Source organism: Rhinolophus hipposideros, assembly GCF_964194185.1.
Source record: "Rhinolophus hipposideros genome assembly, chromosome: 3".
Taxonomy (NCBI): Eukaryota; Metazoa; Chordata; class Mammalia; order Chiroptera; family Rhinolophidae; genus Rhinolophus; species Rhinolophus hipposideros.
In genome coordinates, this window is record NC_138049.1 from 26426650 (window position 1) to 26440557 (window position 13908).

The 13908-nt window shown below is 34.6% G+C and overlaps 1 protein-coding gene across 5 annotated transcripts in view; it reads left to right on the forward strand.

The window, feature by feature from the left end:
- AHI1 (Abelson helper integration site 1) overlaps positions 1 to 13908 on the forward strand; it is a 177017-nt gene that overhangs the window by 11065 nt on the left and 152044 nt on the right. For all 5 annotated transcript variants that reach the window (XR_013992239.1, XM_081033065.1, XM_081033067.1 and 2 more), the window contains 4 exons: positions 404 to 924; positions 4233 to 4414; positions 12038 to 12260; positions 13208 to 13400. Coding sequence is in view for 4 of the 5 variants with exons in the window: in XM_081033065.1 (XP_080889191.1) it covers positions 404 to 924; positions 4233 to 4414; positions 12038 to 12260; positions 13208 to 13400 (1119 nt within the window). In the remaining variant the exon portion in view is untranslated. The remainder of the gene's footprint in view (positions 1 to 403; positions 925 to 4232; positions 4415 to 12037; positions 12261 to 13207; positions 13401 to 13908) is intronic.

The following is a 13908-nucleotide window of genomic DNA, read 5'->3' on the forward strand; positions in this document are numbered from 1 at the left end:
ATGACCTGTGTGTGTTTTCCATTGGGGAACCCAAAGTGCTTTAGCTCAGTGGCTCTTTTACCAATTTCTCAAATATCTCTTAATTCGAGTATGGATCATTCTGCCAAAAAGCAAAATAGCATTTGAGATTTGAGCAATTAACTTCTTAAAAGTCATTATGTACTTTTTCACACGTTGCTTAACTCATTTCATCTGAAGTTACTCTCAGAGATTACTAATCTAATGCTGGGAGAATAAACTAGGAGAGTGTTTATCAGATGGTCTAGAATGTCACTGTGTTCAAGTAAAAAAAATGAAGTAATCTTTCCAATATTACACATTGTTGAACACTAACCATTGTGCTTTGACTTTATATAACCAAACTATGCTTAGCTGAAACTTTGTTATTGTCTTCTTTTTCTAGCTTGACACCGTTAGAAGCAATCTTCAGAAAATTGAGGAAACTAAAAGTGAAGTAGTTGCTGCTAACACTAATAACCCAGAGAAGAGATTGCCAGTCTCTAAAAACAAACCAAGCAATTCACAGTCAACAGCTGAAAATCCAGATGGTGATATTAGTGTAGAGAAAGACAAACAAGGAAAGGAAAATAAGAAGGTTCAAAAAACAGTGTGCCAAGAAATGGAACTGGGAACTCCTGGGAAGAAGGTGGAGAAGGCACAGCCAGGTGTTCATCAAAAAAACGAGATGGCAAGCAAAGAAAAAGAAAATAATAATTTAGATGAGGAAGACATACTGAAGCAAGTATACCACTCCCGGGTAGCTGAAGAAATGGCAAAGGAGATTAAGAAGAAAATAAGAAAGAAGCTCAAAGAACAGTTGACTTACTTTTCCTCAGATACTTCCTTGCATGATGACAAATTGAGCAATGAAAAAAGGATAAAGAAAAAAAAGAAAGTTCCAATCCTGCCTAACACTGAAACAAGGTACTTTACATTGATAAATGTAAAATGTTCTCTTAAAAAAACATTCTACGATTTTCACCTTTTTTGAGTGATACCTGTAGTTTCACAAAGAAAATTCTTAGACTTTCATTTGGACACATTGCCAGTACAATAATAACAGCTAACCTTCACATAGCACCATACTACGTGCCAGATGCTTTACAAAAATTAACTTTTTATTCCTTATTAATAACGCTGTGAAGAATGGTAATGTTATTTTTTGTAGATGAAGAAACTGAAGGGTTTATATCGGAACCAGTAAGCTTTTGGCTCAGTAAGAAGCTGAGCCAAAACCTTGGCCATCTTGCTCCAAAGTCTCTACCCATAACTATTCACTTAACATCTGCTTTTTAAATAATAAAGATCTAATTACTCCCTTATTTTTTGAGTTATAAATGCCCGTTTGTATATGTGAATACAGCATTTTTCCCTTATTATACCAATAGCGTTTGCTTATTGTAGAATTTACAAACCCAAAGATAAAAGCAATCCAATCAATGAAAGATAATCGCTTAGCAATTTGGTTTTTAGTCTTTTTCTGTTTATGATGCCTTTATTTATGTATGTGTATATTTAGATAGATAGATAGATAGATAGATAGATAGATAGATAGATAGATAGATAGGCCTGCATGCATATACAATGTGAATTTCTGAGCATATTCATATGTATATATCTCTGCTTAGAGAAAAGGAAATTAAACATGTACTTTAACTACCATAATTTGTTTTCTATAATCCATATTTAGGTAAACAACTTGAAGTGGGGACATTCTGTATTTGACTATCACCTGGCATAGAGGGGCAATTTTCCCTAATGTCCTCATCTAAAAATAATTCCCCTTATTAAAAGCTAGACGGTGATAACAGGAAAAATGAGTGTCTATAGGGGCATACACACTATGATCAGAAAATATGGTGAATGTTGAAATAAAAAAACTTATTGCTATTAATCCCCCTCAAAAATATTCCCCCTCGCTTCAAACACACTTATCCCATTGTTCTTGCCACTTTCTGAAGCAGTTCTGGAAATCTTCTTTCGTGAGTGTCTTTAGTTGAGCTGTTGTGGCTGCCTTGATGTCCTGAATTGATTCAAAACATTTACCTTTCATGGTCATTACGACTTTGGGGAAGAGCCAGAAGTTGCATGGTGACAGATCCGGTGAATAAGGTGGATGAGGACACACCATAATGTTTTTATTTGACAGAAATTGCCATACCAGAAGCAATGTGTGACACGGAGCCTTTCCCATTGTGATCACAGTGATACGGCGAATGTTGCTACCGAGTGCCATCCAACAGAAAGGCAGGATCTTCAATACAGGAGCAGGCTTGTAGAACTTAGTAACAGTGTGTGACAAGTTTCAACTTGTTTGGTGTAGTCAGTCATGTGTGAGCTACAGTTGGGAGAAGGTATGTTTTAAAGTGTGCCAAAAATCATCCTCCATCATGACAATGCTCCATGTCACACTTTGCTTCATATAGGGCAGTTCCTGTCAAATAAAAACATGGTGTGTCCTCATCCACCTTATTCACAGGATCTGGCACCGAGCGACTTCTGGCTCTTCCCCAAAGTCAAAATGATTCAGGACACTTTCAGGACATTGAGGCAGCCATGACAGCGCAACTAAAGACACTCACCAAAGGATCTCCAGAACTGCTTCAGAAAGTGGCAAGAACAATGGTATAAATGTGTTCTAAGCGAGAGGGAGTATTTTGAGGGGGATTAATGGCAATGTGTCTTTTAATGTAATAAATTTTTTTTAATTTAAACATTAACCATATTGTTTGATCACACCTCGTATTAGTATATTTATTAGTTATCTGTTGTTGCATAAAAAATTTAAAGAATTTAGCAGCTTAAAACAGCAAACTTTTATTGTCTCATAATTACTGTGGATCAGGAATTTGGGGGTGGCTTAGCCAGGTGCCTCTGACTTGGGGTCTCTCACAGGCTACAACTGGGGTGTCAGCTGGGGCTGTAGTCATCTCAAGGCTTAGCTGGGGGAGGATCTGCTAAGTGACATTGCTGTTGGAAGGCTTGGAAGATCAACTGTAAGCTCACTCATGTGGCTCTTGGGTCCTGACTGGCTTTTGGCCAGGGACATCAGTTGCTTGCCATATGGAGCTCTCCATGTGGGCTATTCACAACAGTGGGTAGTTGTTTCCCCAGAGTGAGGAGAGAGAGACAGAGAGGGAGGGAAGGAGGAAGGAGGGAGAGAGAGAGAGAGAGAGAGAAATAGAGAGAAAGTCATAGTCTTTTTGGAACCTAATCTTGTTAGTGGCATCTATTACTTTTGTATTAGAAGTGGGTTATTAGGTTCAGCTCCCAATCAAGGCAAGGGGATTACATAAAGCTATGAATATTAGGAAGCAGGGATTACTGGGGGCCATCTTAGAGGCTCTTCACCACAGTATATTACAAATCCTCTACTCAAAGCTACCATATCTGTTATGAACTGGTAAGCTCATTAATTTTAATTAAAACCGTGACTTACGTGACAGAGACATGCAAATCTCTTTAAATAATAGTATTTGATGAGGCAGTGAAATAGCATGGCTTTCAAGAATGACTAACTTGAAGTATTTCTCTAACCTTTTTATTTCTCAATTTTTTTTGAAATATGACTATATACTGGAAGTCAATTTTTGATTATTTAGATGCAGATTTTTTACTTGTTAAATTAAAAAAAAAATTAATAGGTTGGTTTCTCAGTACAACTCAGTATGCTCCTGGGATCTACCCCTTCCGATTTATTAGTTCATGTGACGCAGATTTTAATTTTAAAATTAGCCTTCAGAAAATGTGGTGGCACAGCAGCCACTGGAAAACACAATTAATTTTTACCTAGTCTTCAGAGGTTGAATATCTGAAGTCTCCTTGAAAACAGAACAACCTTAAAACACATTTTTTAATTTTAAATAAAGTAATTTAGAAATTTGTTCATTGATCATTTACTAGGCAGCCGGGCGAGGATGCTTTGATATCCCATGTAAAGACAGATCCATTGCACAAATACAATTACATTTTTACCTGGAGTTTAGAATTCAGTTTAATTTGCTTCATGGGCTATACAACTCATCACCAGCTATGAAGTAATACCCACAATACATAGTTTGACAGCTTACCATTTTAGTGCAAAAGAAAACATGTATCGCCTGGCTGGAACTAGTATCAATTCTAGGATTATCCTTGCCTCTATTCACTGTTCACTCTGCTGCACCATGAATAATAATAATAATGTAACAATAATATATTTATAACACCATGTACTTGGATTATGTTTGCAGTACATTGCCCGTCTCTGATGTCACAATTGAAGGTAAACAAAAGAAGGAATGTCCAGTTGGAACAGTTACTTCAGAGTCTCATCAAAACGATGAAATAACCTCAGTGAAACAAACCATAGAAGACAGCATGCAAGATGACACAAAATCCAAACCAAAAAAAAAGAAAAAGAAGCCTAAAGCAGGTTTGTTATCCATATTGAATGAAAAACTGTGTTCTTTGATAAGTATAACTTGATTCTATGACTTTTAGCCCTTAAAACTAAAGGAAATCTAGTCCCAAAGGATATAATTGGGGGGAAAAATCCAATATAAAACATTTGCTATTTGTTCTTGGTTCATCTAGATTAAAACATTCATTTGTTACTGAGTCTCTGTGATGAATTAGTATTACCTGACTTGTATCTAATTCCTGACTTAATTTAGCTCTGGAATGACATTAATTTTGTAGTTGCTATTGTAGTATAGATTTCTTTCTTATACCCTTGAGTTTAGAATCCCTACATAATTTAAACTCCGAGTTATTGAAAGCTATAAATGGTCAACAGCCAATAAACATTTCAGATGTTAAGACTGCATGCCTAAGTCAAGCATGGTGTCTTCCAGTTTCTCAGCCTAATTCAGCTTGTCTTTCCTTCCCACTTTTCCTTTTCTCCTCTCGCTTTCAGTCCTCCTCTTTACTCATGTCTTTTTTCTTGTTTTTCTTATTAGTCTTGTCTTTTTCATACCTCTTCCATCCTTTCTTTTTTCTTTTCAATTTCCATTTAATTGGCCAAAAATTGGAACTAATATAGGGAATTTTACAATTTTTGGTACCTATGCTTTGGTACTTATTGGATTATAAAATTGGTGTTTTTGTGATTACTGTAATTAAATTTTTAAAAACTTGTTGAAGTATAATATACACATAGAAAAGTGTACATGTATATTACACGATGAATTTTCACAAACTGAACATGCCCATATAATGATCATCCAGATCAAGAAACAGAATATCATTAGCACCAAGAAACCCCCTCAAGTCCCTTCTAGTTCATTGCTCTTCAGGAGTAAACACTATCTTGACATCTAACACAGTTTACTTTTGCCTGCTTCTAGTTTAATATAAATAGAATCATAAATATTGTGCTCTTTTGTTTCTGACTTTTTTTACTCAAAATTATTTTTGTGAGATGTATACTCTTGTTGCATGCAATTGAGATTCATTATCAGTTCTGATTTTATACTGTATAGATACCATTATATAAATATACCACAATTAATTTACCGATTGTATTGATGGACGTTTGAGTTGTTTCTAGTATTAGGCGATTACAAATAAAGCTCTAATGAATAGTCACGTCTTTTGCCAAGTATATGTATACGTTTTTCTTGGGCATATTTTTAAGTGTAGAGTTGCTATGTCATAGATTATGTGTATTCTTCACTTTCATAGGTACTTCCGGTTTTCCAGAATTGGTTTGGTTTACCAATTGATACTAGCAGTATTGAGACTTTCCGTGGCTCTGCATCTTCACTACCATTTACATTGTCAGTAATTTTTAGTCATTATTAGGCATGTATATTTTATTTTGACTTTAATTTGATTTTTATAACTAGTGAAGTGAGCATCTTGTTCATGTTTATTAACTAATTGGATATCTTCATTTGTACATTTGTTCTAGTCTTCAGTATATTTTTTTAAGAAATGGAGTTGTTTTTTTCTGATTAATTTGCGAGGCTATTTTATATAGATAGATATTAGTCTTAGATATAAATACATATGCACACATGTATATTGCAAATGTCCTTCCACTCTGGGTTTTATTATTTTACTCTTATTGGTATCTTTTGGAAAATAGAATTTTTAAATTTTGTATTGCTCAATTTAGCCTTTTTTCTCATCTTTGATGGTAAGTGTGCTTTCTGTGACTTAAGAAACCTCCCAAGTCCTGCAGTTGTTTTGTATATATTGTTTTCTCAAAGGTTTTTGTTTTACTTTTCACAGTTAGCTCTGCAGTTCATCTGGAACTGATTTTTGTGTATAGTGAGAAGTAGTGATCAAGACCCATTTTTTTTCCCCATGTGAATTTATAATTGATCTAGTACCGTTTACTAAAGAGAGCATCCTTTTCCCTCTATTGAGGTGTCACTTTTATCATAAATAACATGAGAATGTAATTGTATCAGTTTCTGTAGTCTGTTCTGTTACATTAGACTGTTTGCACCAACACCACCATGTAGCAATTACTATAGCCTTATAATAGATCTTGCTATTTAGTAAAGTACACCAACATTTTTCTTCTTCAGCTTTGCCTGGGTTCTTCGTTACCCTTTGCATTTCCATATGAATTTTAGAAGCAGCTTCTCAATTCTCTCTCCTTCCCTTCCCCCACCCATGATTTTGATCCACATTGGGTGAATCTAAAGAGAATCACAATTTAACAAGTCTCTAAATAGACTTGATATAGTTACAGCGTATTGCTTCTTGGCATTCGTGAAATTGGTGTGCACCACCACTTATTTACATATTCATTTTATTTTGATAATATTTCAGCAGTCTCTTTAGATTTATTTCTGGATATTTGATGTCTCTTAATGTTACTGTGAATGGCATTTAAAAAAATTGTTTTCTATTTGTGTGTCACTGGTATGTAGAAATGTAATTGATTTAAAAGTCGTTGACATTGTATCCAGTTAATTGCTAAATCCATTTATTATTACTAAGAATTTATCTATAGATTGTTTTGAATTTTGTATATACACAGTCCTATCATCTGTTAATGATAGTTTTTTAATCATGAATAAATATTGAATTTTATCATGTACTTTTTCTGTATCAATATGATTATATAAATTTTCACCCTTTTTCTATTAATGTGTTTGTTATTCAGATATTAAGCCATCTTTTTGTTCTTGGCAGGGGTAGGAGACCCACTTGGTTGTGATGTATTATCTCTCTCTTTGCTTACTCTGTCATTGGATTGGATTTATTGATACTTTGTTTAGGATTCTTATCTCTGTTGTCATGAGAGATTGGCTTATACTTTGTCTTTCTTGAAATACCCAGAGTTTTTTATCTCAAAGTTTTCGTGTTCTCAAAAATAGTTCAGAAATATTTCATTTCTCTCATTTCCTTGGAAGTATTGTATAAATTGCTGTTATTTCTTTCTTAAATGTTTGGAGGAATTTATTAATAAAGCCTTTGAGGCTGAGATTTTATTTTCAGGAAGAATTTTAAATCAGATTTAGGTTTTTAATAAATATTATACTCTAAATATTTTATTTCTTTTGTCAGCTTTGATAGACTGTATTTTTGGAGGAATTTGTCCATATAATCCAAATTTTAAACTTTTGTATGCATACATCTGAAAAGGGTGCCCCTTGATATAGGTACTTTGTTTTCTCTCAGTTTCTTGATCAGTGTAGGGGTTTTCAATTTATGAATCGTTTCAAAGAACCGAAATTTTTAGCTTTGATTTTATGTATTGTACATTGTGTATTATTTTAGTTATTTATTCTATCTATATTATTTCCTTCTTTCTAATTTCTTTGGGTTTAATTTGCTGTTTATTTTTAGCTCTATAAGATGGATTTTATAAGATGTCAGTCTTTATATGCATTTAAGAGTTTAAATTTCCATTTAAGTACTACTATAGCTGCATCCCACAAATTTTTGAATGCCAAATCTTCATTATCATTCAATAAAAATAAGTTCTGATTTCCATTTTAATTTCTTCTTTGAACATGTCTTACTTAGAAGTATATTATTTAGTCTCAGGCAGTAGTTGATTTTTTTAGTTATCTTTTTGTTTTGGTTTCTATCTGCCATCGTTGTCAGAGAACATATTTGAAATTCAGTGTTTTGAATTTATCGAGGCTTTTTTTATGACCAGCTTATGGTCAACTTGGTAAATACTCCATGTGCATCTGAAAAGAATGTGAATTCTGATGTCATTGTGTGCAGTGTCCTATATATGTAAGTTAGATTAAATTTTATTGTGTTTAGTTCATGTTACTGATTTTTTTGGGCCTGCTTATTCTGTCAGCTACTGAGACAGACGGGTATTAAAATCCTCACTATGATTTTGGGTTTCTCTGTTTTCTTTTATTTCTGTTAGTTTTTCTTCTTGTATTTTGAAGCTATGTTATTGTATATATGCATGTTTAGGATTATACCTTGCTGTCAAATTGACACTTTTATCATTGTCTTAGTCTGTTCAGGCTATAACACAATACCAGAGACTGGATGGCTTAAACAAAAAACATTTATTTCTCACAGTTCTGGAGGCTGGAAAGTCCAAGATCAGGCACCCACAAATTTAGTGTCTGGTGAGGGCCCGCTTCCTGTTGCAGACTGGTGTCTTCTCACTGTAATCTAACATGGTGGAAGGGGCAAGGAAACTCTCGGGGTCTCTTATATAAGGGCACAAATCCCATTCATGAGCATGCCACCCTCATGACCTAATCAGCTCTCAAAAGTCCCACCTTTTAATACTATCACATTGGAGGCTAGGATTTCAACATAATGAATTTTGCAGGGCACAGCATTCAGGCTATACTAATCATTATACAGTACTCTTCTTTGTCTCTAATAATTCATTTTCCCTTGAAGTCTATTTGCGATTTGAGTTTGTATAGGTAAAATAAGCACTACAAAAACCCAGTAAGATGAGCTGAACACAGTAAACTTGATCTGACATACATGCATGCATGCATGCATACATATATATATACATACATACATACATACGTACATTGGTTCCCATTCTCATTTCTCCGTCAACACCCACAGTACAGCCCTAGTTGGCTCCAACCTAGTGGGGGAGGGGTAGCCTTCAAACCTGTGCTTGGCCCATGGACCAAGTCTAGGCAGGGCTTACCAGTACTCCATTTCTCCCCCACCCCACACCCTAGGCTCCCTACCTGTGTCTTCTTTGCACCCCCTTTGCTTGGGCCACAGTGTCTCCGCATTGTGTTCCTTTTCACCTTTACCTGTTTTCTTCTCATCTTAACACATGTTGGATCTCAGCTCCCATGCTGTAAGCTCCTTGGAGGCAGGTCCTCCATAAATGTGAAGTGCTGTTGCTGCCCACCATGCAAAAATACAAAAATACTTCTTGTTTTTAACTTTTCTGTGTCCTTATATTTATCATCTCACTGTTTTCTATACGATCCACCTGTTTTATGTTCCTTTTTCTCCTTGTCGTCTTTTGAATTATCCAAGTTATTTTATCTTCTCCCTTCAGTAGCTTGTTAATTATACATTTTAAAAAATTTTTCAGTCATTACCCTGGAGAGTATAAAGTTTATTCTTGACTTATTGTAGTCTAATACAAATTCCCTAACAAAATACACTTTCCAGCGCTGGGAGAACATTAGAATAATTTAATTCCACTTTAATTCTGTCAGGTGTTTTTTCTGCATATAATCCTCTCCTGACTGATGTATTTTAGTTGTACATATATTTTAACCTTCACAGATGTTGCAGTTACTACTTTGTACAGCTGGCATTAATATATATTCACCCCAAAATTTACTTTTTTCTTAATGAATTTCCATTTTTCATCTTCTTGAAGAACTGTTTAGTGTTTCTCTTTGTATAGGCCTGCTAACCTTAGGTTTTGTTATGTTAAAATGCTTTTATTTTCCCTTCATTTTTAAAACTTATTTTCTGGTATGGAATTTTAATTTTCAGGTTATTTTCTTTTAGTACTTTAAGGACATCATACAGTTGCCTTCTGGCTTCCATAATTTCTGTCCCCAGCAGCAGTCTGATCTCTGTTTCTTTGAAGGGATTGTCTTTTTTTAGTCTGTGGCTGCTCTTTATATTATCTTTATGTCTCTGATTTCAGTGTTTCATCATAGTATGCCTAAATATGGTTTTGTTAAAATATACCCTGCTTAGAACTTACTGGTTGATATTCTATAATATATCAGCTATTAAAAATTCTTGGGCATTTTTTTTAATATGGCTTCTTCACCATTCTGTGCTCTTTTTCTAGAGTATAATTTCACATATATGTGTTCACAGTTTTTTATGTTTTTCTTTCCACCATGTTTTTTCCCCCCATTGTTCTTCAGTTTGAATATTTATTTTGATCTTTCTTCTAGTTCATTAAACATGGCTTTCTCTGTGACAAGTGTGTTGTTAGACACTATTGAGTTTTTAATTTTCAGATATTGTATTTTTCGGTTCCAGGAAGCCTTTCTTTTTTTTTTCATGGATTTCAAATCTCTATAGACAAAGTCTTTTCTTGTAATAATTATTTTGTCCGTCTTTCCCTTTATTTTCTTGAGCGTACAGTTATTTAAAGTCCTTGTGTGCTAATCCAGTCTGCATCATCTGTGGGTCTGCTTCTGTTTCCTGTTTTTTCCCTTGGTTATGGTCATATAGTCTTGCCTCTTTTATGACTAGTAACTTTTCATTGTATGTTGGACATTGTGTATAGAATCCTAGAGGCTCCATATGATCTTCAACTAGAGAGAGTTTCCTCTCTGTTCTCTTAGGCAGATAGATTAGGCAACTGACTCAACCATTGAGCTAAGTTAGGGCTGGGTTTTAGTTTTGGTAAGATTCTATCTCTGATTTGTCCTGCTCCTACGATGTGGCCTTCCAGCTATTTGAAATTGAGAGCCTGGCAGATATTTGTCTCCTCGGCCCTAAAAGACTGTGGGAGATTCAGTTTTGCTTTTCAGAGGTTTTCATTAGTCCTTTAGCCTTCTGCCCCATGCAGCTTCAAAATTTGGCAAATGTCTGAGGGGGAGACTGGCCATGGATTTGATGCCCCTCAAGTCTCCAATTTTGTCACTCCAGCCCCATGTGAATGCCATAGTCTCTGCTGGTTTCTCTGTCCCCCAGTAGGGACCTTCTGCCAGGGGCCATGCCAGAATTTTCAGCCTCTAGCTATACCCAGAATTGGTAAGTGACCCTAGGTGAAAAGTGGCTATAGGTATAAATTGACCATGCCCTCCCTCTAGGGCTTCATCTTTGCCTATTTTGTTTCATGCCCCTCCCCCTGACAGGTTATTGTTTCCAAGTACCAAAAGACTGGGACATTTCACTCCCTCTTTAGTCTCTTGTATAGCCTCAGAATTCAGTTCTGTGATGAAAATTGGCCATGTGTTTGAGGCCCCTCAAATCTCCAATTTTATCACAGTAGCCCCATGCAACCACCAAAAGTTTTCTTGGTTTCTCTTTCTCCCAATAGTAATCTTTTGCTTAGGCCAAACCTTGATCCTCAGCACTCAACGGTGAATCAGCAAATGACCCCAGAGACTAGAACAGCCGCTAGTCCATCAGCTTACCTCTGAATGGTTCTCCCTCTCTAGAATGTTAGTTCATCTGTTACACATTGTTTCTGTACTTTATCTGATGCCTTTTTAAAAGTAAGATTTTTGTAATTCATTTGGCTTTTCAAGTTGTTACCAGAAGCATTGACGTTTTACATCCTACTACATCCTACCCGGAAGCAGAAATTACAGTTATAAATGAATTGAGTGATATATATTCCACTTAGAAAATACCTAGATAAAATTACTTTTTATTTCTGCTCTCTTTTTCTTGTTTTGTTTTTGGTCTTTGTTAGGGAAAATAAGAAAGATTCCTCACCCTAGTTTAATACATTAGTAAATGCAGTGTTTTACTCTCAGAGTGTAGTCTGCTATTGTCTGTTTTTTTCTTCCTTTATTTTTCCTCGAACTTTCTTTGTTAACAAAGACAAATAATCATGAATCATAAAGATTAGGTTATATGAAAATTCAACAAATATTGTTGAATGTATTATTGTGGGAAGAATTATAATGTTGATTTTCTTTCATGCTTATAGTTTCAGATGATTATGAAGGCACTGATGCTAACGATGGTGTTCATGAAATAACAAGTCGAGATAGTCCAGTTTATCCCAAATGTTTGCTTGATGATGAACTTGTCCTGGGAGTTTACATTCACCGAACTGATCGACTAAAGTCAGATTTTATGATTTCTCACCCAATGGTAAAAATTCACGTGGTTGATGAGAATACTGGTCAATATGTCAAGAAAGATGATAGGTAATTTTTTTTTTAATTGCACTGCCAAACCTTGAAATTGAAACTGTCTACAGTAGAAGTCATCTTTTCTGCTATTGAAAGTCAATCGGAATGGGGCTGTGGATTTGTATTGGAGGACAGGTTACTAACTGTAGGAGTTTATCAACCATTCATATTGATCATTATGTTTTATAGAAGAAATGGAAAGCATCTGTTAATTCAATAGTTTATTTTAAGTAGAGGGAACTTGAGAGAGTTTCTACCAAGAATAACTGATTTATGACATTTAACTTACATTGTAAATCATCTTATGATACACTGTAAATGCATTAGTTGTCTAACCTTATATTTTTGCTTTGACGTTAATGTTGCCTGGGCCTCAGGAGAAGTAAACAAATCTTGCATTTAATTTCTTTCTTAATATTCTATAGTTAATACATGCTTGAAGGCCCAAATGAAATACAATAAGATAAATGACTATCCTAGAATTCAAAATAATTATTTGTTTGGAAAGGTGGCAGGGATGGGAAACCTGAAGAGATTGTCAAAAAGGTCATTTACTTATTCAGTTGCCTTAGGACATACAAAAGAGATATAATACACCTTGAAAGTTTTACAATCCTATTGTGCTCATTTTCTTACTTAAATGTACTATACTATTTTATGATGAACTCATTTAAAATCTGAAGGAGTTACTTTATTCCAGCTCTGAATGCTGAAAGTATAATCATAGCTCTCACTTTATATCTCTATAATAAAATAATTTTGTGAAACCAACTGATAGAATGTAAATGCAAAATGATAGTAAGGTACTACCACTTTTAAGTCTTGTAAAATTTGTAATTTTCCTTATGTATTGTGTCTATTTATTTTTGGTTGTCTCACCCTGAATACCATATTTTTATATTTTTCTCACATTCTCAAATTTATAAAGAATTGTGTTAATGGAAATATCTTTTTTTGAACAGTAAACGGCCTGTTTCATCCTACTTTGAAAAAGACAATGTGGATTATATTCTTCCTATTATGACTCAGCCGTATGATTTTAAACAGTTAAAATCAAGGCTTCCAGAATGGGAAGAACAAATTATATTTAATGAAAACTTTCCCTATTTGCTTCGAGAATTTGATGAGAGCCCTAAAGTCATCCTGTTCTTCGAGGTATGAAATGAATAGATCAATTTAAACTAAATTTTAGTGAATACAGTCATTCCTCAGTACCCATAGGGGATTGGTTCTAGCACCCTCTACAGATACCAAAATCTGGTGTCACAAGTCCCTCACATAAAATGGCACGGTATTTGCATATAACCTGTTTGCATACAGGCTACATACAGCAAGGTATGCCTACACCTCATTTCATTCATGTTGATTCAGCATGGTACTGAATCAACATATTCAAGTTTTTGGAACTTTCTGGGATTTTTTTTTTTTTTATATTTGTCATCTGTGGTTAGTTGGATCTGTGGATGTGGAACCACAGATACAGAGGGCCAACTCATAGCACAAAGGGTAAGCTACTATTTTTAGTAGTTCAATATACAACAAAGTAGTGTAAGAATTTAATCTCTAGGATTTAGTGTTTGTAATATGCAAAGGAGATACAAGTGAGAGATACAAGTAATAGCACATTTATTTGTTGAGCATTTACTAGTACAAGAAGTTAGCC